General features: G+C 42.9%; 3 protein-coding genes across 3 annotated transcripts in view; all 3 read right to left on the bottom strand.

The window, feature by feature from the left end:
• On the bottom strand, positions 1-3,956 carry tomm40 (translocase of outer mitochondrial membrane 40 homolog (yeast)). The gene is made up of 10 exons (XM_060064176.1): positions 3,837-3,956; positions 3,086-3,297; positions 2,897-2,964; positions 2,715-2,807; positions 2,359-2,460; positions 2,156-2,261; positions 1,164-1,286; positions 920-996; positions 630-732; positions 1-485 (listed from the first exon to the last, which is right to left on the bottom strand). Exons 2-10 carry the CDS (start codon positions 3,294-3,296, stop codon positions 346-348), a joined length of 1,023 nt encoding a protein of 340 aa, XP_059920159.1. The 5' UTR covers position 3,297; positions 3,837-3,956; the 3' UTR covers positions 1-345.
• A 205-nt stretch (positions 3,957-4,161) lies between these two features.
• ddx61 (DEAD (Asp-Glu-Ala-Asp) box helicase 61) lies at positions 4,162-13,235 on the bottom strand. The gene is made up of 13 exons (XM_060064175.1): positions 13,069-13,235; positions 11,585-12,339; positions 11,263-11,326; positions 11,032-11,136; positions 10,639-10,768; positions 10,295-10,441; positions 9,772-9,866; positions 8,880-9,002; positions 8,199-8,327; positions 7,795-7,975; positions 7,121-7,222; positions 6,768-6,993; positions 4,162-5,758 (listed from the first exon to the last, which is right to left on the bottom strand). The coding sequence occupies exons 2-12, from the start codon at positions 11,749-11,751 to the stop codon at positions 6,776-6,778; spliced, it is 1,461 nt and encodes a 486-aa protein (XP_059920158.1). The 5' UTR covers positions 11,752-12,339; positions 13,069-13,235; the 3' UTR covers positions 4,162-5,758; positions 6,768-6,775.
• Positions 13,236-13,355: 120 nt separating this feature from the next.
• bcl3 (BCL3 transcription coactivator) overlaps positions 13,356-26,380 on the bottom strand; it is a 21,320-nt gene continuing 8,295 nt past the window's right edge. The window contains exons 3-9 of the mRNA XM_060064174.1: positions 24,440-24,548; positions 18,625-18,826; positions 16,875-16,963; positions 16,676-16,753; positions 14,495-14,662; positions 13,907-14,006; positions 13,356-13,746 (exon numbers count right to left, since the gene is read on the bottom strand). Coding sequence (XP_059920157.1) covers positions 13,706-13,746; positions 13,907-14,006; positions 14,495-14,662; positions 16,676-16,753; positions 16,875-16,963; positions 18,625-18,826; positions 24,440-24,548 — 787 coding nt within the window. The 3' untranslated portion in view covers positions 13,356-13,705. The remainder of the gene's footprint in view (positions 13,747-13,906; positions 14,007-14,494; positions 14,663-16,675; positions 16,754-16,874; positions 16,964-18,624; positions 18,827-24,439; positions 24,549-26,380) is intronic.

Below are 26,380 nucleotides of genomic sequence, written 5' to 3'. Positions count from 1 at the left end.
TTGGTAGAAAAATTACATTTATTTGTGATTGACCATACTTCATTACTACGGCAAACTGCTCTCCTGATTTTGTTTTCATCCAACATTCACACACACACACATAACCGGAGGCTTTCACTCTGCCAATGCTGTCATGAAATCCAACGCACCGTACAGAAAATAGACACTGGAGCTACGGTGTGAGGGCATGGCTTTGGTCAGTCCTGGCTCTTTGGAAGGGTTTGTTTTCTCTTCCCCTTTCTGTCTCAGAAAGCTACGAGAGAATCTCCGGTGTATCCGGTGTCTTTGAGGGCCTCCGTCCAATCGGAGGCCCGCAAGCTGGATCGGGGGCAGCGGAGGAGCCCTCTAGCCAATGGTGACGCTGAAGCCACATTGGAACTTATGCTTGCGTTGGTTGAGGAAAGCCCCAAGGGCTAGTGTGAGTGGAAGAGGCAGGAGCTTTTTCTCCAAGGTGGCGCCCACCAACCAGTTGCTGTCCACTGTGCCTGGAACACAAGGGGTTGGCGAAAACAAGAGGCAGAACGAGAGGCCTAAATTATTAACAGTACCAAGACCACAAGAGGTTGAGACAGAACGAGAGGCCTTGATTATTAACAGGGAGCACCCAAACTAATTTCGAATAAAATTACCTTTAAAGAGCAGGTTGGCTTTCTGAAGATCCACCTGATAGCCGACAGATGTTGTGGTTTCCTGCATCTTCGTGTTTGCTTCAAACTCCACTCCTAGCTGCAACTGTAACAGAAGCAGTAATATAGTTTGATATCAAACAAAAACAGAAAATCATAAAATCAAGTAAACTCTCAGCTGTTCTTTAAAATTATATGAAAAATAAAATATCCTAGGTTTATTATACAACTCTGAATCACCAAACTCCTCCAGTCGTGCTTGTTATGACCATGACGTTCTAAAAGCTGCATACCTGCTCATTAGCTTTGTGGTAGTACGTAGCATGGGCCCCAGCTCCCCCAAGAGTCAATGTAGCAACGTAATTTTCACCTAATTTGAAAAGATATCAAAGAAAACAAATACAGCGTCAGCAATGCAACTTTGTTCAGATGTAAAAATGGTCAAAGTGATTGATATATTTTATTTACACTAGCGCAAGTAATTTAGTGAGATCAAGACCGTTGCACATAGGCAAGCGGTGTCACAGAAGGCCTTACCTGTGTACCTGCCAATGAGGGACGTGACCGCACCCTCCTCCCCTGGTCTCTGGTGGTACACCAGCTCTCCTCCCAGGGCCAGCGCTGGTGTGATGGACTGGAGGTAATGAGCCACCAGAATGCCTTGGGGAACACAGCCAGTATTGCTTTAACTGACTCAGCCCACCTGGCGATCCGGGCTTACTTAAATACTGTCATCTAGACTGGTCGGCACTGTTTCTCTGAGGGCATCCTGAAGGAGAATGTCCCAATGTTCACAGCATAAGATAACCCACTACCTCCTCCGTATAAATCGACTGCCAATTGCTCCGGATTACTGAGCGCACTCACACTAGGCAAGTTTGCCTGTTCCGTGCTGCAGGAAGATTCAGCACGATTCCACCCCTCCCCACTCCCCACGCTGGCCCGTGGTCACACTGCTCCCAAAGGCCATGGCCTGGGCATGATTGCTCCTTCATACATACGTCATCACGTCATAATACCATAAATACGTCATCACCAAGCTTCCTCGCCGCCATAACAACAATGGAGAACAACAACGTGAATGCTGTCGTCGGCCCAAATTTCAAGTAAACACTCGACTTCACTATCGCACCAACGTAAACCCACTCGTGAACCGCTTGCCGCCATTGTTTAAAAAGATTGTTGTGGGGAAGAAGGGCATGGGACCTTTAAAGAAAGAAGGGTCGCGCAAGGACTACGTCATCCAGCTCACGTTGCGTATCCGCACGTGTGCGTGTGTCATCTCATTAGCATCTGTACTTTGGCCACGGCACACCTCTCCCAAGTGTGCCGTGGCCAAGGGGCTGTTCCGTGCTGGAATACGGATGGCGTGGTCACACTAGCCAAACGTTCTAGACTTTAGTATGCAAATGAGCTCGGGCACAGGGCCGCAGCCCTAGTGTGAGTGGCCCCTGAGTCTCTGAATTGACCAGCAGCAGAACCCTCCGCCATCTATAAAGTTTTGGTTTTCCATTTTGTTAAATATTTACCAGAGCCCACGAGGATGTCTGGATTTCCCAGTGTTACTGCTGAGGTGAAGTCCACGCCACGATATTCCAGGTCACACTGCCAGTTTACAAACTTCTGCTGCTGAGTCTATAGCACATACAATACATGACACAAATTACTACCAACACAATGTATATAGTAAACACATGGTGAATGTATCAACAGCTCTAAAGGGCCTGCATACCTGAATTGCTATTTTGGTACGTAGTGCTGAGGTTAGTTGGTGGATGATCTGGGAGTTGAGGCTGCCAGTGTTGTCCATGTCACCAACAATCACTGGGAATGACTGGAGGCAAGAAGTCCACATATTCAATATCCAAACCATAAAATGTCCCTGACCTGTAAACTTTGTCACATCATACGTTCTGTTCAATAAAGTTTTTTTCCAGGGGAAATTTGAGCGAAGTAGCCCAGAAACAAGACCCACCTCAGCTGGTATTCAAAAGCTACAATTTACATGTTCTTTAAGCCACAAAGTGACTGAATAAAGGGGCCATGGGCTTGTTCAGACAATTTGGAAACTTCGATCCTAGCTCCTACCTCAGCAGGTCCAGTCTGCTTGGTGCCGACATAAGTGGCACCAAACCGGTATCCAGACTCTGCAATGGTGCTGAGGTTAACTGTATGGTTGACCTGGGGGACACAATAACACAACGTCATTAGCATTTACGTTGTGCATTTTTAGAAACGAGTAAGCATTGATTCATATATACATGACTCACCTGGAAGTGATTGCTTAGACCTTTGTTGACAACTATCCGCACACCTTCCATCTGCATAGGATACACCTCTATAAAATACAAAATAAGATACCTTGTAAAAACCTCTAACTCCAAGCCGAATACAGAAATTTAACGAATGATCACAACATAAAGTGAAAACAAAACCCGAAATTTATGCCGATGTCAGACCTTTACATTTTCGGTGGCATTCCTCGTATGTGCCTGGATTTTGGAGGGGGTTATCTGCATCTTCTGCCGCCTGGCCTGACGGTGGAGAGACTGGCGATAACGAAGGCATACCGAAACCGGGAGGAAAGGACCCCAGGCCCGCACCTTGTGCACCACCTCCAGCCGGGTTGACGGCTGGGGTTGGGGAGCTGGCAGCTAACACACTGCCCATTCTAAAAATCACATTAACAGGTGTATAGAAACCGCAGGTAAGCAAGGGGTACGATCAAGACCAAGCAAACTACCTGACCGACGCAGCAATGTCATGAAGTATTGGAATTGCATCTAGTGCCATCAGGTTAGACCTGCACAATGCTATTCACTGTGTAAGTTGTTCAAGTTGCAGTCGTTGACATTGGTAGCTGCCGCTGAGCACGACACCAGCAGTAACGTGACTGTCTGGGGTCAACTAAGCTAGGTTTAAGCAGAGACCTCATTCTTAATAATTGCAGAAATTCCTAATGGTGTTCCATTTCAATACACTCGACCACCAACATGGCTTTCCTGCCGTTTCAAAGAGAGCTATCCGACTAGCATTAATTAACCTCCAAATGCTAACGTCAAGGCGATCCTAGCACATGGGTTAGCAAACATAATAGCAAAGTGGGCGAGTTCGAGTTTAGGCAAACCATGCATCTAAACCAAAGTAACAGGTGCAAGGTGCATCGGTGGGGTGAGTTTTAAAGTCTTTATAATTTCAAGATTTACTTACGTTAGCGGTGCAGGTCCGTGTGGCGTTTGTCACCGGTAAAGTTCACCACAACGTCCGCAACGGTAGATGACGTTCGCCTGTCCTTTTTCTGTGATTGGCTACAGAGTGTTAGCGCTCAGCTGCCACTGGCCAGGAGGACAGGACACGCCACTCGGAAAGTCGAAGGCCAAACAAGGTACAGCTTCATCTGAATGCATACATTCAAATGCATGACAGTCTAAATGCAAGATAGACTACCTAAACGCCTTCTCCTACATTCATTTGGGGGAACGTTAAAGAAAAAACATGATCACAATTAAAGAAGAAAAAGACACAGAAAGGGAGCTTAGGTTGGACTTTTATTCAATATGAGGCGCTGGCATTTATTATCACTTTACAGAAAACAAACTTGGCATCCGTACCACCAGCTGTCACAACAGAAGTTAACAAAGGCATCCATATCTCCATAGTTGCGGAGCTCAGATAGAATTGGTCATCGAGTTCAACATTTCAACTGTGCTTACAAAAAACGTGATGTCACGGCTACAAAATGCAGGTAGTGGTATTTGCTCTTGCTCCCCTTACAAGTTTAAGTGAATCCACCTTCACACAAAATTACATATTGGCCAAGAGTTTAGTCGAGTCTTGAGTACACAATCACAGACACATTAAAAACACATAAAAGCGACAGATATTTCAGGGGCACAAAAACAATGGTCCCTTTATTGCTGGTGTTTCCCATTATTTTGAAATGAGCCAATGAATGGGCGAATAATGATGGCAGAACGTACCGATGAATGAGGGAAACTGAATTTGAATGACTTATTGTGCAATTTATGTCCTGAAAACCAGTCTGGGGAAAAAAGCCTGTATATTTGGAGGGTGACAAAATGATTGATTGACTCAATGCCAAACCGAATCATCCATCATTCTTTGAGTGATGTGCCCTTGTGAGACAACACCAGGCTTACTTTTGACCACCAAGTCCTTCATGAAAAAAAAAAGTATATATGAATACAGAAAGTTAAACTGCAAAAGGGATCCATCTGTTTAAGGCACTTGAGTGTTAATACAAAACCAATGAATCATTTTAAATAAAATGAGAAACTTGTCCATGTTGACTAAAGCCCCTAATCAATCAGTTCACCTGTTCAAAAATGGAAAAAAGCTGCAAAGTGCTGCCAATTTGTAGGTAGATGTATAATACAACTTAAGAGTAAACAAGCTCACTCATTAATGGGCCAGTGTTGAACAAAGTGTGTGGTTCAACACATTGGCGGCAACTTCTTATTTAGTAAACACTTGACTATTAAAAAAAAAAAAAAAATCATTGGTCAACATGTTTGGCCCATCACACTACGGCAGTGTTTAACAATACAGCATTTCAGGGGCGGGTAAGAAATTCACTTCGGCCCGCTAGAGATTCTAGATGGACTGTAAATTTCAGACGTAGCATTAAGCTTTGGTTTCATCGTTTCCCCCCACATCCTGTTTATCTACCAGCAGAACGATGCAAAAGGGGCTTTCATCAAAATGGAAGATGTAGGACCTTGAATGAATAGGTCATGTCTGTTTTTGTATTCAGAATCATCGTTACTACATCGAACCATGGTGAAAAAAATTAGGACATCTCTGGATTGACACTACTGTAAAAGGAAACAAGACAGAATTGGTGGGTTCAACTTAAGTCAAAGTTCACATCCATAAACCGGGGAGTGAAAGAAGCAGTGTCTAGATGATTGACAGATGGTTGTCTGTGGAAAAACCAAACAAATCCACTGTGTGTATGTGTGCTTTAACCCTGCATTGGTAGCCTGACTTGCTGTAAACAAACATTTACAAAATAAAAATAAAACTGGACCATTTCAACGGTGAGGCGGAGGATGGAGATCTTCCCATGGAATCTTCTCTGAAGGTGTGAAGAATGCCAGACGCCACATGCCCTGAAAAACATGTTTCAAGTCGGGTTACAACCATGGGACTGGCCCTGGGACAGCTGGCTGAGACGCCGTTGCCCATGTACTCCCACGATCCATTAACTCTTGGGGAAAACTTAACCTTGGCTAATCCACTTGATTTAAGAGTTTAGCTTCAACAGCTCTTAACATCCCTGACTGGTCTGTGGCTGTTTTTAACTCCAACAGCCACAGTGCCCTGATCTGAAGGGTGGGACTGAGTACAAGCTGTTGTAGCAAGAGTCCAGGGATGTCTAGAGTCAAAAGGGAGCACGTTTTAGGCACTGAACCCAAAAATCTTCGAACTCAAGTTTCTCTGCAATTGAGAAGGGTATTATTTCTCGCACATTCGATTGAAAGGCAAAACGCATAAACAAATGAGGGAAAAGATGTCTCAATCGTTTAGGAATAAGCTGGAGTTGTCCAATCATACCTAGGTGGGAACAGGTTAGGGCTGGGTAAAAATATAGATTCAATGCACTGCAATTTATTTGTTCTCGATTCAATTTAGATTCCGATTTTTTTTCTCTCAAATCGATTATTTCCCTAAAAATAAATTAAAAAAACATCGTTGTAAACTAGAACAGAGTGTGCCTACATTTACATGCACTTTTACATTTGGCCATGTTATGATTATTACTTTTATGCTGCGAGTTTAGCTCAGGAACAATACTATACAATGTTGTATTCCTTTTTTCCAGTTAAAGCACAATTAAATGGTTAATTCATTTTGGGGTCACTGGTCTAAACCAATACAAATTTCAAAAATACCTAAATAATATTTAGGTATTTTTATTATCTGCACAGATTATTGAATCAATATCGAAATAGAATCAAACCATGACCTAAAGAATCAGAATTTAATTGTGAGGTACCTGGCAATACCCAGCCTTAGAACAGGTCACTCGAAACACAATACCGCGTATTTAACTCTTGAATCTTACATTGTCGAATACTACTCATGCTTTTTCTTGCGTCAACAAAATCCACAACTCACCAATTGATTCAGATTGCTCCAAGACCCTTGTGTTTGCCCTCAATGCCACCATCGTCATCATCGTCGTCCGGGTTGACTGAGTGGAACTCGGCCACGTAGAGGCTTTTGTCAATGCTGCCTGGAATGGGCTTGATGTCGGTGACCAGCTGATCCTCAATGCCTTTCAGGTTGAAACGATCCTCGGAGGTGATGAGGTTGATGGCTAACCCCAAGTGACCAAAACGCCCTGCACAAAAGAAGATGAGGTGTTTATACTGTATTGAATTGCTTCAGAGGAGTTGGATTGGTCTCTCACAAAACATGAGTCTTTTCTGAAGTCACGATTCTTTCATTTAGTTAGAGTGCCCGTTTACCTGATCTGCCGATCCTATGCAGGTAGGTCTCAGCATTTTTGGGGAAATCAAAATTGATCACCACATTCACGGCCTGGATGTCGATACCCCTGGTGAACAGATCTGAGAAAAAGCATAGGAAAGTTAGCCAGGTTTCCATGCAGTTACACGCACGATAAGTTACAGTCAATGGAAGATGATGACAAAACCGAGAGCAATGCATGCATAGAGGTTCTTCCTCCAGCTTTTGTTACACTTAGAAACAAGTATAGCTCTCTGCCTCACGCATCAAACTGGCTCCGAGTCTGAGTCAGGCTAACTGATTGTGTATCTATGTATCTCCCGGAGGCCCAGCCCAAGTAATATAATAAAAAAAAGTTTAGCCCACTCTACTTTCTGTTCCAGACTGAGAAACAAGTGGTCCTGAAATTAGGCTCCAACATGTTAACGACTCACCGGCCAGCTTAATTTAAAGTCTAGCTTAAGTTAAACACATACAAATATAGAGTCTGTAGATATCTTTCCGTCTGTGGGAAATTAAAAAACCTTTTTTGAAGTACAGAGGCCCAAGCCCCCTGGGTAAAAAAAACAGTGATCTTGAGGAGTCACAAAAATCCACCAAATGTTTGTCATAAAAACAACCTTGGCCATCAGGGGAGTTAACTGCATCCCTGTTTAAAGACTAGTGGGCCTACCTGTGCAGACCAGGTTCCGGCACAGTCCGTTTCTGAAGTCGTGGAACACTCTGTTCCTGTACTCCTGCATCATCTTGGCGTGGATGTAGAAGCAGGAGTAGCCCAGTTGGGTGATCTTCTTGGCCAGGAGCTCCACCCTCTGGGTGGAGTTGCAGAAGATGATGGACTGGTTTATCTGGAGCTATGGGGACAGAAATATACATACCAAGAGATTGAGGTGAAGAAAGAATAAACTACAGGGGCACAAGAGCGTGTCATAAGGAGCGAAGCAGCAATTGGATGACACAATAAAGCCCAAAGGCTTATTTCCATTGTGGTAGCTGCTAGTTGAATATCGTCAAACAAATGTCTTCTCTCATAACCACGTCATGTATCCATGCTGCCTTTGAGCACAGTGCACCTACCCTGGAGAAGAGGGTGTTGAGACAGTGGACCTTCTGTCTCTCCGTCACGTATGCGTAGTACTGGGTGATGCCCTTCAGGGTGAGCTCCTCCATCAGGTTGATCTCATAGGGCTTCTTCAGGTGCTTGTTCTGTTGAGGAGAAACATACCAATATTCATGCCCATGCCTTCTCAATACAACTCATTGTAGCATGCATGACATTGTCTAGCCAACAATGTTGATGTCTCGTATGCAATTTGACAACTTCAACGGGTCTTGCAGTTTCAATACTTGGCCTATCGAATAATAGATATACTTAAGCAGCTTTCTTCCATAGATGCAGTGCAAATCTTTACTGACTACCGCCAACGATCACAATAGAAAATGTTTGCATTGCAATAAAAGTCATTTACCGTGAGACAGCACGGACACAGACAAGATGGCATTCAAGCTACGATTCATTAGGATGAAGATAATCTGTTTACATCCATATATTACCAATGCAACCAATACAAATACATACACAGGTTTACTGGTTTGTTTAACTAAGAAAGACACCAATATATGGGAACAAATCTGAAATCATGAAGATAGACAGCAAATGTTTTACTTGGGATCAACATTTTACTGAAGGATTTTGAATTAAATTATTTGTCTACTAACTAAACATCAAGTCGTAATTTTTTCAGCACTACTGCTCACCATGAATTTCTGCACGCTTGTTGGGAATGTGGCAGAATAAAGCAGGATTTGTCTCTCCCTGGGCAGGAAGCTGATAATGTCCTCTATCAGGACGACAAAGTCTTGAGAGAGCAGCTTGTCTGCCTGTAGAGAGAAACCAGGAGGGGTGAATCAAAAAGCTGTAGTCCAACTCCATCCTCATCAATACATTAATCCTCAATCTTTGCAAGACACTGCCTAATACAATTCTAGATTGTCAATAGGGCCCAAATTTCTACCCTGATGTAACCCCTACTTGCGAAAAATGCAAAAATGATGATGCCACACTTATAAATATGTACTGGCTGGAACCCGCTAATACAAATTCTGGAGTGCCGTTTTTTCTTATCCTATCCAACGACTAGACCCGAACCCTCTAGTAGCTCTATTTGGCGTTGCTGATGGAAATAATCCTAATTTCCCTCAAATTTTTTTCCTTTGCCTTTCTCTTGATAAAACGAGCAAGTTTGCTCGAATGGAAGGATGCTGCCTCGCCCACAATCTGTCAGTGGATTCCAGACATAATGTCCTGTCTTAACTTGGAGAAATTGCGCTTCTCAATCTGAGGCTCCGAGAAATTCTTCAAGCCTTTGACATACTTTAATAGCACCAAAGTGGCCTAACATTTTTCATAATCCGAGGGTATGCTTTTGTCATAACTGTCAAATTTCAACTGCCAGCGTTCATTTTGTTTCGTTTTTTGCTATTTTTTTGACAACATACGTTACTGTTGTACAACCCACAGAAATGTGACATATATGCTCAACTCTGGGAATGATTGTATAAATAAGAAAAACTCAATAAAAATATTTTGAAGAGAATCGCATGACGAGTAGTTAATGATACAGTTCTTAAAATGGAAGGCCCCTCTCACCTCATCCATCACCATCATCTGAGTTCGGTCCACTTTGGCCACGCCCTTCTTGATCAGGTCCAGGACCCTGCCTGGTGTGGCAATCACCACATGAACTGTTGTTGAAACAGAGGAAGAGCATTATACCACAGGTGGTGAGCTATTAACCCTTAACTTTTAATATTTAATGATTGTCGTTAAACAAGTTGCTCAACAGTAGTCAATTAAAGAAAAGTAATATGACATGGTTGAATGCTTTAATGAATTGATATTCATAAGGAATTTTCTAAAACACTTTGCATTGACATTAGATGTTCCCAGCAGGAGTCCACAGCAGGGTTGCTGCTAGCGGAACCTACTGGAATAGATCTTCTTTATGGTCATATCCACAGCAAGATGGGAACAGAGGATCCCAAATGCCTTGGTAAATGACCAATCTGGTTATTTTCTGATGGCAAATATTCAATTCAAAATGCTCAATAAATGCAAAGGCTATAACATAAAGTCCACAAGTTAGTTGACGTCCTCATCAGGTTATAATTACCAGTCTCGTCCAGACGCATGATATCATCCCTAAGGTTGGTGCCTCCGGTGGTGGCCATGACTTTGACCCCTCCAAGGTGTTTGGCCACCTGGATGCTGATCTGGCTCACCTGCAGAGCCAACTCTCTGGTAGGTACCATGACAATAGCTGAAAAAAAAAGCCAGCCAATAAGAACACAGCCGCCAACAGATCTCCATTACAGAAAAAGTCAATCAATAAAAGCCCATTGACTCCTTCAATAGACCAATAAATATTGGTCTCATCTTTCTAATGTCAAACACAAGATCAATTAAAGAACTGTTAAAAGACAGCGGATCACATTAAGATTTAGCGGTGATACTCACCCTGGATGAAATCCTTTTTCAGGTCGATCCTCTCTAAAAGAGGGATGAGGTAGGCTCCACTTTTCCCCGTGCCGTTCTTGGCGCGGGCGAGAATGTCTCTACCTGAGAGGGCAATGGGGATGCTTTCCTCCTGCATTCACAAAGAGCCAAGACAAGTTATGTTATTTTATGGAAGATACACTTTTGTATATATCCGAATACTGCTGCCCATAGCTTTTCCATACCATCAAAGAAACTAATCTCAACAAATGAAATGCTCACTGGCAATTGATTGCTTTGTGGCAAAGATTGCCTTAAATGTTAACATGAAGGTAAATGGCCAAGTAATGTACTGAGGGTAATATTTTTTTCATGACGTTAAGACGGTTGAATAGGTCACATGGTTACAATTACCTGGATAGGAGAAGGCTTTTCCCAACCCATTTCAAAGATCCCCATCAGCAGTTCCCGCTTGAGACAGTAGTCCTCAAACTCGTTCCCTTTGGTTGATGTCACATCCTGTCAGGTGCGGATTAGAAACGCTTGTCAGCGGCCTCCGAAAGGGGATTGCAAGTAAAAAGCGCTATAATAACATCAGAAATACATTCTAGAATAATATATTGAGGTCCAGATGTATTGGCTTACCGAGGTTCGAACTCTGGTGTCTTTTGGAGGCAGATGTAAGCTCCTCTTCCAGTCATCGCCAAATCTGATACCAAGATATTGTGTTAGTTTGCTATTTTTAACCAACAAAACAAAAAGCAGTTATCAATATACTTGACAGATGCCCAATGGTACAATCTGAATGACAGCACAGTATGTTGCTAAATATTTGAAAGGTTAGAATAAAAAGAAAATTGACAAACAATACCATTTGCAAATTGCAAAACGTAGTTTTTTCCAAATCCAAATAACATTTCATGATATCATGCAACCGTGGCATGGGGAACTGTAAGACCAGTCTTACTTAATGCCGCCACTGCTTTGGGGAATGCTTCCGATTTTCTGGGGGGCACCAAGTTGCGGGATAGATGGATGTAGACCAACAGGCTTGGGCTGTCCTCTTAGCTGCCCATTTGCTGGCTTGTTTAATCCCATCATGGATGATGGATTCGCTGTTCTTGCTGTTGCCATGGCTTCAAGAATTGTTACGCTATTTCAAAACCAATTTTCACAGTGTAAAGCTATTTTTCTTTCTTATCTTGGTTGTAATTTTTTTGTAAAAATATTTCTAAAATATGAAGGAAACTGAAGTCGTTTTTTCTTTTTAAAGAATGTACTGTGTCCACGTTCGGATCTCTTGAAAAGAAGAGCCAAACGAATGAATATTGTCTATATACAAGACAACTCTCCAAAAAAGGGAGAAAGTAGAATTCATATGAATAAATAGATCATATATCTGTCAAAAGTTTTTACCAAGTAATATTTTTTTCTATAATCTCATATCTTCAGTCTTGTTTTCCTTGTGATTGTTTTTTGTTGTTGTTCTTGGCTTTAAAAGTCCAAGTGCTCTTGTGATTTACATTCAATTGGACCAGTAGTAGAAATATTGTTCTTGAGCTTTGTTACATGGACAATTTCAAGCCCGAAAAACAATGAGCGCAAAATGCCTTCAAACTTGTCCCGCTGGATCGACGATCTTCGACTTCTGCACCAGATGAAGAGATGGCAGGCCGAAGTCCTTAGAAAACTTGATGTAATCTACTGCAAACTCCAGGTTACCTGCCAGAAAGCCAAACATTAGTTATCATCCAGGATTAAAATCAACCGTAGTTCACACGCTGCTCAATAAAATACAGAAATCACTTACAAATATGACTACCATATGGCACCAATCAGACATTTATAAAGCTATCAAACAGAATAGACATTAGAACCCTAGCATGGCAAGACATTCTTTACCAGTAGCTGATTGAAAAGCGAGAGATGTGTTGTGCTTTGTTGTGAACTCACTGCATGGCGTGGGTCCATCTTCACTGGTACAATAAGGACCATAAATTAGCAGTGTCTCGCCTACGAAAGGTTATATTCACGCAAAATTACAACCCACCCATGCCCAATCTCGACATAAATCGAGATTGGGCAAAATTGGAAAGTTTTGGACATTCAACTTGGGTTGTCCTTCCCGCGATTAACAACTTTACACTGTGTTCACTCATGTTAGCTTGTTAATGGTTTCAAACCAGCGAGCAACCTCCAAACGTACTTCTAGGGGACGGGGCCACGTTATCGAACAATCGTAAAACGTCGAGTCCCATCCAGATATACACATACAAGTACCGTTTGATTAGCAGTCGCCAAAAAAAAACGTCGCGTATGCGGTGATGGTAGCGCTGAACGGTCCGGGTCTAAGCTAGCTAACAGGAACCATGTAGCATGCTAGTGTTAGCCAAGTGAGTACAAACACGATAGCGGTTAAAACACTTTCTAACCATACCAAATATCCTTTACCTTCAAATAGTTACATCCATTCAAATCCATCGCGTTTTTCCATTACTTGTGATATTTTCGTGGTTGCTTTTCTGTTATTGCATTTCATTTATTCGAGGAAATCACCGTGTTGTCACTTGTCTTTTGTCTCTTCTTTCAGAAAACCGACAATTCAACATGGCCGCGCGCTCGTATTTTGGGCTGGAAGCCTTCTGCCCGGCCCGCGTACCAGCCAATCAGAGCCCTGCGTTTAAACCTTTCAACGTGTGCTACAAAACTAAACAAAAACAAACTTGTGGACAAATATAAAGGTTTTGTAAAAAAAAATACTTTATTATATTAATAGATGCTTACAGTATAAAATAAAAAGGTTTGCGGTACAAATTAAACAGAACATTTGGAAAGACTCAAAGGAATATATCTGGCCAACTATTTAATAGGACATAGAAAACAATTATTTCAGAAGTCAAGTCAAGAGTTGAATCTGCAAGCGGTAACGTTGCAGAATCTCAAGTCTCTCATGAAGTCTCTCATGACTCTGAAACGTTCTGCACAGCACACACAGTGATATTGCACCCATAACTGATTAAAAAAATCCAGCAAAACAGAAAATAGATTCCTTGTTTCTCGTCTCCTTTGATGACTATTGGAACTATGGTCAAAGGTGGAAGGTAGGACTTTGGTGGGGGGACAATGACCCTGGAAGAGAAAAAAGAAAATGCATGAACTGTTGTCGCTGTGTGTGCGTGCGTGTGTGTATGTGTGCATGCGTGCGTGTGTGTGCGTGTGTATTTCTGTCTGTCCTAATGCACCTAAGTGCGCATGCACGTGTTTGTTTGTATCTTGTGTAGGTCCTTACCACTTGCTAGTAAACTGCTACTGTGTGAGGATGGCACTGCCAGGGGTTGATCTTGACTTCTACTCAGCTTGGAGCTCTTCCCTCTCAGCACATCTGCTATCTGGAAGTGGAAGATATAGTCAAATATAAATAAGTTAAGCAACAACAAACAACCATTTAATTTTCTTCAGGCAAGACATTAAAATAAAAATAAAAGAAGGGTTTATTGATATAAGTGGAAAGTGAGCATTGCACTAATTTACTTTGACCACTAGATGGAACAACACAAATGAAAAGTTAATGGCTTCCATTTCATTACGATGTCTAATTAATAAAGAAACAACCGAACCTCAGACCTTAAAATTATTCTGATGTTCTTAAAGGTGGTGTTTATTTTACCATGAAATCCATGCAAGATTATCTACAGGTGAAGGCTTCCTCTAAAATAACTAAACATCAACCAGAAGAAGAAACATATATTAATAAATTAGAAAAACTACTCCACAGTTGAGTCATTTTACTTTGAGGTTTCACTTTAGTACAAATATAAAATGTCCTATTGTCTTCCAACAGTACTACGGTTCACTAATGGCCCCTCCCCCAGCTCACCTTCTTGTTCTTGGCCACCATGACGGGAGTGTCGTTGTGGTTATTCTTGATGCCAGGGTCTGCGCCTTTCTTCAGCAGGAGCCACACGGTGTCCACCTGACCCCGCCCACAGGCGCCGTGCAGAGCCGTGTTCCCACTGTTGGATTGGCCGTTCACGTCGCTGCCACTCTGCCAGGGGGGGATAGAAGGAGGGAACAGATGAAGAGGTGGCGGGGAGCGATGATACACGATAAGGTGTACACCAGGCCTATTCAACTAGCGGCCCGTGGGCCAAATGCGGCCCCTCTTAATTTTTTTCTGGCCCGCAAGAGGTTGCATGCAAAAAATAAATAAAATAAAGGAGAAACATAGTTGCATGCAAATCAGGTTTCTGTGTGTAGCCGGTGATACTAGCCAGTATCAGTACCCCACAATCAGGAACTGGCATCACTTATTCTGACAATGTTTGGCTCAACCGATACGTGTGAGTCTAGCTTTTCTCATATGAATGCCATCAGAACAAGGGCACGTTGCTCCATGACCTATGAGAAGCTGCATGAGTGTCTCAGGATGAGCCAAAATAGGCAAACAAGGCAGTGCAATCTTTCTCACTGACTCATTGGCTCAAAATGTCTCATATGTACAGTAGTTCTGTTTTGTGATGATTCAAACAACATTGTTTAATTCTAAACATGTGTCCAAAATATGTGAGAACAAAATCTTTTATAATGATACGATTAAAAATGAAGAAGAAGAAGAATGCGTCTGACAAGTTTATTCCATGTAGTAACACTATATATATTAAGTTCACACTACTTTAAGTACGATTTATTTGTAGCGATTCATTCACGTAGTTTTACTCTGTGTGGCCCATGAACCCCCAGTGGTTTTCCTTTTCGGCCCACTTGTTAAGGAGGTTGAATAGCCCTGGTGTACACGTAAAGGGGGTGGGCGGACAGACGGACGGACGGACGGACGGACGGACGGACTGACTGACTGACTGACTGACTGACTGACTGACTGACTGACTGACTGACTGACTGACTGACTGACTGACTGACTGACTGACTGACTGACTGACTGACTGACTGACTGACTGACTGACTGACTGACTGACTGACTGATAGATAGATAGATAGATGGATAAATGGATGAATGAAAAAAAAAGGATTCATAGAAAGGTCGATGGATGGAACGAAGGAATAGATCGGTCGTTAGATGGATAGATAGCTATATAGAAACAGAAACAGATAGCAGTCCGGTAAATTACACAATGGTGTTGCATAAAAAATGAAGACTCAATTAAAATTGTTTTCACTGTTTGAAATAAAAAAAAATATTGCCCAAATCCACCTATCTCTCAGAAACACTTACAGAGCAAGTCAACCCAAAACTCTTTTATTTTGTTTTGAACGTGGTAATATTTCTGATGTGATCATTGATCATATCAGAAATATACATATGAACATTTTAATCTATGCCATTTTATCGCTTTTACTGAAATTATATCCTCATTTAGAGAAAACAGAAGTAAAATCAGTTTGTCCCCAAAACACTACATCCCTCTCTGCTCTAAATGCAGATCTTGTCCTTTAGTAAAGTTAAAGTGCCTTTTCTTAGTAGCAGTTTATTTTGATGTCTGCGTCCGGGTGACGGTTAGGCTTCTAGAAGACTTATAGTATAACGCCTCGGTGTGTGGTGCATTAAATATACAACATTGCTCATTATAACGCTCATACACAATGATGGTACTAAAAATGTTACACCAAGTTGCCCTGGGTCGTAACCATGGGGATAACACGCCTCACTCCTTCCCAGAACACATTGGAACACTATTGGATTTTTATAAATTTCAGTGTTCAAATTCCAGCTGAAACAGTGGGTTCAGCTGGAAGTAAAATCACAAAGAAGATTGCATGAACACACGGTACTCATAAGCTTAGAAAGGGAAAGTGAAACTTCTGGAAAGAGAGGAGCTGTGTGTGTCGTAGAACACAGTCTTCTTGCCATGAAACAAAAATAGGCTGACTCTAACAAAACAAGCAGTGCACTCATCGTCACACACACACACACACACACGCACACACAGACACACACACACACGTACACATGCACATGCAGAAACACCAAAACACACACACACATACACACACGCACACATACACAGGCACCATCACGCACCCTCACACACATACTCATTACCTCTATGAGGAACTGGACTATGTCCACATTATTCCTCTCCACCGCGTACATGAGAGGACTTTGACCACTTTTGATGTCCTGTACAGGAACAAAGAGCCATGGGGAAAGTCCCAAGTCAGAGACAGTAAATGGTTCACATGTTATCTTGCAAAACATAGCAGTTGCTGAGTCACTGGTAAACTGCACAGGGGTGACCCACCTTGATATTAATGTCGGCTCCAGCGTCCAGTAGCATTCTGAGCAGGTCCTGATGGCCGCCCTGCACAGCGATGTGGAGAGGGCTCAGTCCTGGAGATGAGGGACGAGATGCAGGTCCCAGGTTAGGTGAATCACAAATCAACAATTCAATCGCATATTCAACTAACAAATATTGATCTAAAACTGGACCAAACCATACAGAAAAATCCCCTTTATGCACTTGTAAAAAAGCACAGACACTTGAAAATAGACACACGCACGCACACACAAAGACATGCGCACATACACAGAGACATCAGTACATGCATGCGTTTCTTTACAATGCTCTTCATGCGATGACAGCATAGGGCTGCACCAGAAGTGTGTATTATTCCCACTTCCTCAAACAGTTAAACCAAGAATCTCCTTCACACTCTGAGTCATGAGTTACCCTGAGTCAAGTGCCCACATAGAAACTGGTTGTCATTTGAAATTTCTACTGTGAAAGTAGAGGGCATACCGTTGCATGCCCAGACCTGTCACGCTCACAGCCGCAGCCACACATAGCTTTATTTGATCTGCTGAAAGTGGATGGAGCCGACTCAGATGTAATGGATGATGAAGGACATTTAGGGAGGATGGAGGGAACGCAGGAACGTTTGTCTTATTTTGTCTGACATATTTGTACATCAGGAGTTATTTATGGGAAACTGTTCAAGGGGCTCTAGGTAAGATTTGAAAAGAGAGAGAGTAGAGAGAACGCATGAGAGCCAAAATGGATTCCCTGAACAAATCGAGCTGGAGACGTCCTGATTGGTCGGAAATGAGCCTTGAGAGGTCTTAAATCTTAATGTTCGCATACTGATGCAGACGTGCAGTCAACCAAATCAGATATTCTCACAGAGCACTTTAAGTCACTTATATCTGATGAATTGCTGTGGCATCTCTAAAAAAAATACACTCAAGTGATAGCTCTAAAATCTAACCTACGGCCCCTTTAATGGAGTCCTGAAAAATTGTAATGCATTAAAGTAGCGAAGAGAGCACCAGCGTCACTCTGATTGGCTGGACTGTTTTAAACAACAGACGGCTGCACTCATAATTGGTTATCAATACCGAGTCCAGGCCAGACAGATTTGAAACATTATTTTTCTACATGGATCAGCCTGGACCTCTAGACACGCACGATTTCAGTGGGTTCGAGAACTTGCCTTAACAAATATACTCCATCAGCCAATTGGTGAAACAAAACCTGTGACGCCATCACAGTGCTCTGTTCAGAGGGTACTGGTTCTGGTTTAATAGTTGTAAATTAGTCTTTTTCTGCAATAACTTCACTTATGGCAGTCTTACCTAATGTAAATGTTACCGTTTGTTACTTTGGGAGATGCCATTATAGTTTACCTAGAAGAAGCCTGCATTTTATGTCTTCAAATATGACAGAGTCCCTGATTGGCCAGTTTATGTCATCAACAGGAAATGGATGTGGGTAGCTAGAGGTCCAGACTGATCCATGTAGCAAAACAGAATGTGATTTCACTTTATCAGGATCGAGCCCAAGCTAACCACATTGCCATACATTGAAAAAATATGATATCGAACTGCCAAAATTCAGATTGGTCCCGAAATAGAAATCAAATCTCCTCCAAATCATGTCTCCCGTCATTATGCAACGCACAAGAAAGGCATGCTAAAAATCATGACAGCAGCCAATCATCTATACGATTTCCAACAACAAACAGAGCTTCTCCTGAGGCGGGTCTTGAAGGTACCTTCAAAGGTCGTGGCGTCCACACAGGACAAGGAGGACGGGTGGGAGAGTACGGCGGAGAGGCAGTCCGCCCGGCCGTATTCACAGCAGAGGTGCAGCGCTGTCCGGCCGTGGCGGTCCAGGGAGGCGGGGTCGGCTCCGGCCCTCAGCAGGCCCTCCACCAGACCCTCATGCTGGGTGATCACGGCCAGGTGAAGGGGCGTCTAGGAAAGGTGGGTAGGGACACAGGGAGGACAGGTGCGAGTGAGAGAAAATAAACAATGTCTGGCACTGCTGAAAGAAGGCCCGCTGGTAAAGGTCGGTGTACATCTAGCAGTAACCGATTTGGCAAAAACCTGGTACAAAACATGACATCTGTCTGCCGGGTTTTCCTTCTCCACATTGCACCGAGGAGGAAATGATCAGGTTTCTTGTAAATGAGCCCATTCGTATCCAATGGGTTTTATTGGTCAGAGATGGGGACACAGATAACAAGGCAACTCAACATACCAGTCTGTTTGTCATGTGACTATTACAAAATAAAGTAATGCATGGATGGTGCAGGCGTGGGAGAAATCACACGTCACAGATGTTGCTGCTGACGTGATGTGTTTTGGTATTACAGCTTGTGGGTGTTAGACCTATCGTGTCTTTCTGAACCTCTTGGAGGGCTTGATAGGTTAGTAGATTGTTTGTTAACGCTTCTCTTAAGGGTAGTTCTCATACTCAGCAGGGTGATCTAATCTGGTGTTTTATGATGTCCCACGCCTTGCTATCAAACTGAGATATAGGTGAAGTTTGATTTTTCGCATGAAATGTCAATCTTACACACTACAAACTACTCACAATGACATACATGCAGACTGTCTGGCATATACAGGCACACAAGTGTGCGCGGGCGCACACAGCTAGAGAAGCATGCACAAGCACGCACATGCACACACAAATGCCCAAGCACACTTAGTCTGATTGTCAAACATTTCAATAATAGCCTTATATAGCCTTTTATAAAATTGCCCAACTACATAAACCCCCATATTGGTCAAATTGACTACCCTAGCGCGGCGCCAAGACATTAAATATACTCTAATGTCACTGTGTTATGGATAATTGACTTGTTGTTAGGGTTAGATATACATGTCACAATTAGTAATTTCTTTGAAAAACGTTTTTAGAAACCTTTTATAAAACACTGGTCACTTTTGCAGTTTTGCTTTCAACAATGCTATTATTAGATGGTGTGATTTATGATTTGAGTGCATGTCGATACGCATGCCTGTGTGTATGTGTGTGTGTGTGTGTGTGTGTGTGTGTGTGTGTGTGTGTGTGTGTGTGTGTGTGTGTGTGTGTGTGTGTGTGTGTGTGTGTGTGTGTGTATATGTGTGTGTGAGTGTGTGTGTGTGTGTGTGTTCCAGTAAAGAGCACATTCAGAGGGAAAAAAAATTGGTGGAATTCCTGTAGTGTGTCAATGCCTTCGTTCCTCCCTGTTTCCCTGAATTCTGTTGACTCACAACGAACACACAAAGACACTTGCACACAAAGTCACAGACACATACACAAACACAAACACACACTGTTTTTCATCTGTTCTCCATTCTTGTACTTTGAACTTCCGTTACTAAACATTAGCTGCTGTGTAACTGTGGACAGAAAGCCAACACATTTACAGTTGTCATCTAAACTGTTGTTAATGTTGTGACTGATCAATATAAATCGACCATGTTAAAATTAGGGTGAGTTAGAGGACCAATCTGGAGACGCTTGAAGGAGGAGAAGCGGTTGGCTGTGGGGTGGTATGGGAGCGAGAGAGGAAGAGACGGCACTGGGAGGGGAGGCCAGGGAAAACACAGGATAAGGAAGGGAAAACCCCGTCTCTTTCCCCTGCCACCGCCTGGCTCACACTCTACGCACTCTTGTGAGGCAAACACACAGACAGCCGACAGCAGGCGCTCAGAGAGGAGGGGAGGGGAGGGGAGGGGAGGGGAGGGGAGGACGGGAGAGGGGCTGAGAGAGAAAGGTAGGATATTTAAGGAGGGGGTGGGAGGAGAGGGCCGAGGAGAGAAGAGGTGGGGTGAGGAAATGAGAAGAAGAGACAGCAAAGCAGAGGGGTTAAGAGGGAGTGTAGGGGGTGAGGAAGGGAGAGAGAGAGAGAGAGAGATTGAGAGAGTGCAAAACATATTGAGAGAGAGAGCTCAAACGAGAGAGATTGCGAGAGAGATTGCGAGAGAGAGAGGGATCAGGAGAGAAAGAGATCCTGAGAGAGGGAGAGAGATTTCGGAGAGGGAGAGAAAGAGAGAGAGAATGAAAAATGTTGATAGCGTGCGAAAGAGAGAGAGAGCGAGAGAGTGCAAGAGAGATTGAGAGAGAGAGATCCGGAGAGAGAGAACAAGAGAGAGAGAGAGAGAGAGAGAGAGAGAGAGAGAGAGAGAGAGAGAGAGAGAGAGAGAGAGAGAGAGAGAGAGAGAGAGCACAAGGGAGCATTAAGGTGAGAGAGAGAGAGAGCACAAGAGAGCATTAAAATGAGAGCGAGTGAGAGCGAGAGCGAGCGAGAGAGAGAGAGAGAGAGAGAGAGAGAGAGAGAGAGAGAGAGAGAGAGAGAGAGAGAGAGAGAGAGAGAGAGAGAGAGAGAGAGAGAGAGAGAGAGAGAGAGAGAGAGAGAGAGAGAGAGAGAGAGAGAGAGAGAGAGAGAGAAATGGAGAAAGCCAAGCAGGGGAAAGCCCCAGTGAACCACCCTATCAACCTCAGTATGAGGTAAGCCAAACAGCCCTGAGCGAAAAAGTCATGTGACTTCTCGGAAGACAGATAGTGAAGCATACACAAGCACATGCATACATCACACACAATCACCACATATAAAAACCAACAACCCCACACCCACGTGTATATACACACACACACACACACACACACACACACACACACACACACACACACACACACACACACACACACACACACACACACACACACACACACACACACACACACACACACACACGACAACAGAGTAATAGATCACATTTGGATATTAAATATTATGCAAACTATTTTATGAAACTCCACAATGATAATTGCTTAAATTTTTTTTTTTATTAGTACTGCAACCATTTTTCATTGAGGTCTGTTTCTAACAGGTAATTTGAAAACAACATCACCAACCGAAAACAACCGAGTCATATAGTCATTTTGGCATCTTTATATTGCCATGTCAATATAAAGTTGAAAAACGTCATTGTCATTAAATATTTAGGACTGTATTTGTTGTTCTGACCCAGGCGACACTATCTGTTCATTAAAATTACATGGGGAGGCACTTTTTTTTATTGATCCACCCTATCAAAAACGTGTAATGTATGCATAATTTGTGAGTGTGTGTGTGTGTGTGTGTGTGTGTGTGTGTGTGTGTGTGTGTGTGTGTGTGTGTGTGTGTGTGTGGGTGTGTGTGTGTGTGTGTGTGTTTGTGTGTGTGTGTGTGTGTGTGTGTGTGTGTGTCTGAATGTGTGTCTCTGTATATGTTTGCATTTGTACATATAAGCATATTATAATATATGTATAGGTTAATTTGTTGTGCATTTGTGTGTGAGTCTGTACATGCACATATGCATATGCATTGTGCCGTGCGTGCATGCATAAGTGTGTGTTCGTATGAAAACTGCATGCACAATGCATGTGCATTTGTGTGTGTGATTATGCGTGTGTGTATGTGTTTGTATGTGCGCACATGGGCACTGCGACATTTGCATACAGACTATAACAGGATATCATGAGGCCGTCCGTGTCAAGGAGAAGCAGCAGCCAGCTTTTGGCAAAGACGTCACTTCTTGTAAGTGAGCGTGCTGTGTTGCTCTGCAGCGTGTGAAACCTCAACCCTGAGAACACTCAGGCTCTGCAGGGCTCGGGTAGCTTTTGGGAGAAAACAGCAGAGAACGTGAGAGAGAGAGAGAGACAGAGAGAGAGAGATAAGGTCTGGCTGTAGAAGCAGGAAGGGAGGCAGTGGAGATGATGGGGGGGGTGGAGTATAGAAAAGTACAGAGCACGTAAAAAACAACGAGCAAGTCAAGAGGCAAAATCATCCTCGCAGTGCAGGCTCAGGGTCAATGCTTTGGACTGGCCTCAGAAATTCCTCCTCAAGACTCATGGCACATTCCAGCATGATTGTGGAAAACCAGAATAACTGTCACCTGATGATGCCAAACTTGCATTCAACATCACACCAGTGATGTATGTGGCTGTTAGACAATATAGCTAACACAGGAAGAAAAACAAGAATGGGAGGGGATTTTTCTTCATCATTCACATCAGATATCACAGGTGTCATGAACTGTGTGAGGTCAATCAGGAAACTAGAAACAAGAAGTTCCTCTTTCGTTCGATTCCCAGTTATCTAACGGACACACGCGGGGAATGTGCACGACAGACAGTTGGAGGAGCCAAAGAAAAAAAAGGTGTAGGCATGACGATATTTAGAGAACATTTGAAAACAACAAACACTTTTAAAGATAGGATGGTGAAATATGCTGTGATTTCTAAGATGGTGCAGCAAGCAGCAGCTGAGGTCGGCAGTCCTCAGTTTGATATTTAAACTGGAGGTAAAACAGTTGAACAGCTACAGTGCACATTAATCACTTTAACAGTTGAGTTGGGTTCAGCAGTTCAACCAGTTTAGTTTTAGGAAAAATTGATTTAAATCAGGTAAGGTGGAAGGAATTGGTCATTCTTATGGACAGCTGGATGTCCTGCCACCTCATCACTGACATCACTGACTAAAACAGGTGAAGTGATGTAGGCCAAGGTTACATGTAGCCAAGACTGTCTGATCCAAACCACAAGCTTTTCATACGGTTCATCTACGTCACGTTTTCTGGAACGCCGGCATTTGCACGACCGATCTCGCCTAGTATGGCCACCCACACCGCTCATCTGAATGTTAGAGAGAGAGAGATATCTGGCTCCGATCATTATTTGTTACCCCCAGTTTTTTTTAGTCCATTAGTATCGGCCTCACGCTTGCCTCAAATCAATTTTCATGACATATAGGCCTATATTTATTTAGTCCACAACCCCTCCCCATACAGTGGAGATATCTTGAAAGCGTTCAAGAGCACTGATGCCTACCAATATGCTGTGGCTGGATGGGTGAAGGACGCTAAAGTAGTGCACTTGGCCACCAATAATCTTTATCTGATAATGGCAAAGTTAAGTACTATATATTTGTGACTTCTTGTGAACAGTTTGTGGTGGGTTACTGTCATTGATCGTTGAAATCAGTCATCAAATCATAGACGATAATTTCGCCGGGGATGCTTGGGTCGAGTTTTCTTAAAGATTCATTTTGTACTGACAACAAAACCCGATTTGAATTATTATGGATTATTTTGGACAATGAATGAGGTATTAATACCAATACTCTTTGGCTGGGACGTTGTCAACATTGGGTATATGGAGCAGAACATAGTGGGTCATATGTAAACGTTTTTTGTATGCATTTTATTCATTAGTAAGCTACATGGATATGCCATCTTTCAGAACCTTTCATTACCTGCACTAAAGAGAATAAAAGAGCACATCCTCATTGTTTGATTGTGGTCGTAGGTGTTGTTGTTGGTGCTGAGTTACCACTGAAATCAGTGAGTCAGTGGGTGGGATCGGTCGTCAAGATGCCGTGCAAAGCTACAGTGACGTCACGTGAACCAAACGAATACAAGCAAATCAGCTTCAACTTCCTCAACCAATCAGCATCAGCTGCCTCAACCAAACAGCTTCAAGTGCTCATCCGACCTCACGTTAAGGTTTCGCTGGGTCGAACCGAACGGGCCGGAGAAAAAAAGCTGCCTTACCTGTCTGAGGCGGTTATAGATGTTAAGGTTTTTGCGAGCGGCCTTCATGATGAAGATAAGCTTGTGGACAACAGCCTCTTCCCCCTGCGCCACCGCTATGTGGAGAGGCCTGAAAATGACACACACAAAAACATACATTTATTTAATTTAGTAAATATATTTTAATAATGTGTTCTCAAATAAAAATGGAAGTTCCTCTATTAATATATGTCATCAAAAAGCTAAAAGAATGAGTGTGTGTGGGCACGTGTGTGTGGGTGGCTGTGAGTTTAACCCTGTCAAAGGCAATAGCTTGCCTGCATGTGCATGCATTTGTGTTCATATATGCATGTATGTGTGTGTGTGTGTGTGTGTGTGTGTGTGTGTGTGTGTGTGTGTGTGTGTGTGTGTGTGTGTGTGTGTGTGTGTGTGTGTGTGTGTGTTTGTGTGTGTGTGTTTTGGGTGTGTCTTGAACCCTGTTAATGGCAAATGCTTCCAGTAAGAGCCCGTCTTCTACTTCCTGTTGGCAATGGCCACATTCGCTTTCTCTCTCTCTCTATCGCGTCTTGCTGTACAATATGCTAACCATCTCTGCATCGAACGCTACGGTTACTGAGGGGGTTTCTAAGGTAGCAACAGACGATTTAAAAAAGAAAAAAATGAAATGCAGGAAGCAGCAGTTTCTTAAGAATAACAATTACCCTCATTTACGATTTCAGGTCAGGGAAAAAAAGGTTACTTCCTCTCAATGAGCACCAATGAAGCACCACTACACACCATCACTCCCCTCATCGAATAGAAAATATACAAAATAAAATGGTGTATGTTGCGCGGAGATCCCCATGCCTGTCTGTCTGTGTCTGTCTTTGCCTGTCTGTCTGACGGTTTGAGAGAGATTTATCTAGCATAGGGGACAGCAGAAAATATCCTCCTGAACTTGACCCGGAGCTCATCAAGATGATGCCCTCTCTCTGTGATCTTCATGACGCAGGTCCGGCAAAAAGGCTAAATATATGTGTGTGCGTATGTGTGCCGGATGTTGGGAGGTTTCTCCGGTAATAGATTAAACGTGCGGTACAGTCGAGTTGTACTCAAGCCACGGTGAAAAGCAGAACTAGCTAGGTTTCATCAGCTGCTGGCTGTTCCTGTAATTGAGCTTCCATGAACCACTATAACCAGTATTGTCTGCTATTATTCCATGTATTAGTAGAGCCTTGTCCAACTGCCTTTACAGTTGCACCATTTTGGAGCCACAGTCAAGAAGACTGTGTTGGTTTCGTTTGTCTTGAGGAGGAACGAATGAGGGCAATTTGAAATTCTATTGATATTATATGTATGTATTTAGTCCAAAACATGTGTAAGTGTTTAACTGAATCAATGACTGGAGGAATGAGTGGCAGTCCGACTGACTGACTGATTGACTGGCTGAGTGATAAACTGAATGATTGATGGGCTGTTGGCCTAGTGACTAATTCGCTGACTGACTGATTGACTGACCGATGGACTGAATAACTAACTGACAGGCTGACTGGCTGACTGAATAACTGACTGGCCGGCTGACATACAAACTGACTGAATAACTGACTGATATTATCTAAGTGACAAACTGACAAGCTGAATGACTGAGCAGCTGACAGGAGCTGACTGTCAGATGGTTGAAATGCATCAGACATCCAAGGGACTAAATGATATCACAGTGAGATCTAAAAGTAAGAGCTTGACCATTTAATTTTTTGTAAGAAAAAGAGAAAGAAGATAGAAGAAGTAGAGAGAGAAATGTCTGTTATCTATTAGAAAAATTAAGGTTATTTCTAAAGCAGTTTTATGATCAACTGTCAGTCATTCTCAATTTGTTTGCGTGCTTTCATTCCTGTGTGTGTGTGTGTGTGTGTGTGTGTGTGCGCGTGTGTGTGTGTGTGTGTGTGTGTGTGTGTGTGTGTGTGTGTGTGTGTGTGTGTGTGT

Source organism: Gadus macrocephalus, chromosome 11 (assembly GCF_031168955.1).
Source record: "Gadus macrocephalus chromosome 11, ASM3116895v1".
NCBI lineage: Eukaryota > Metazoa > Chordata > Actinopteri > Gadiformes > Gadidae > Gadus > Gadus macrocephalus.
The sequence above is the reverse complement of the archived record's forward strand: the minus strand, read 5'-3'. Positions and strand labels throughout refer to the sequence as shown.

Coding starts and splice junctions, on each gene's coding strand:
- tomm40 (XM_060064176.1), bottom strand. CDS start 3,296: ATGGGCAGTGTGTTAGCTGCCAGCTCCCCAACCCCAGCCGTCAACCCG. Junction 2,808..2,896: donor GTCTAAGCAATCACTTCCAG/GTGAGTCATGTA, acceptor TGTGTCCCCCAG/GTCAACCATACAGTTAACCT. Junction 1,287..2,155: donor AGACATCCTCGTGGGCTCTG/GTAAATATTTAA, acceptor GTGTTCCCCAAG/GCATTCTGGTGGCTCATTAC.
- ddx61 (XM_060064175.1), bottom strand. CDS start 11,751: ATGGCAACAGCAAGAACAGCGAATCCATCATCCATGATGGGATTAAAC. Junction 10,769..11,031: donor AAAAGCCTTCTCCTATCCAG/GTAATTGTAACC, acceptor TTGTGAATGCAG/GAGGAAAGCATCCCCATTGC. Junction 7,223..7,794: donor CCGGAACCTGGTCTGCACAG/GTAGGCCCACTA, acceptor GCTTTTTCTCAG/ATCTGTTCACCAGGGGTATC.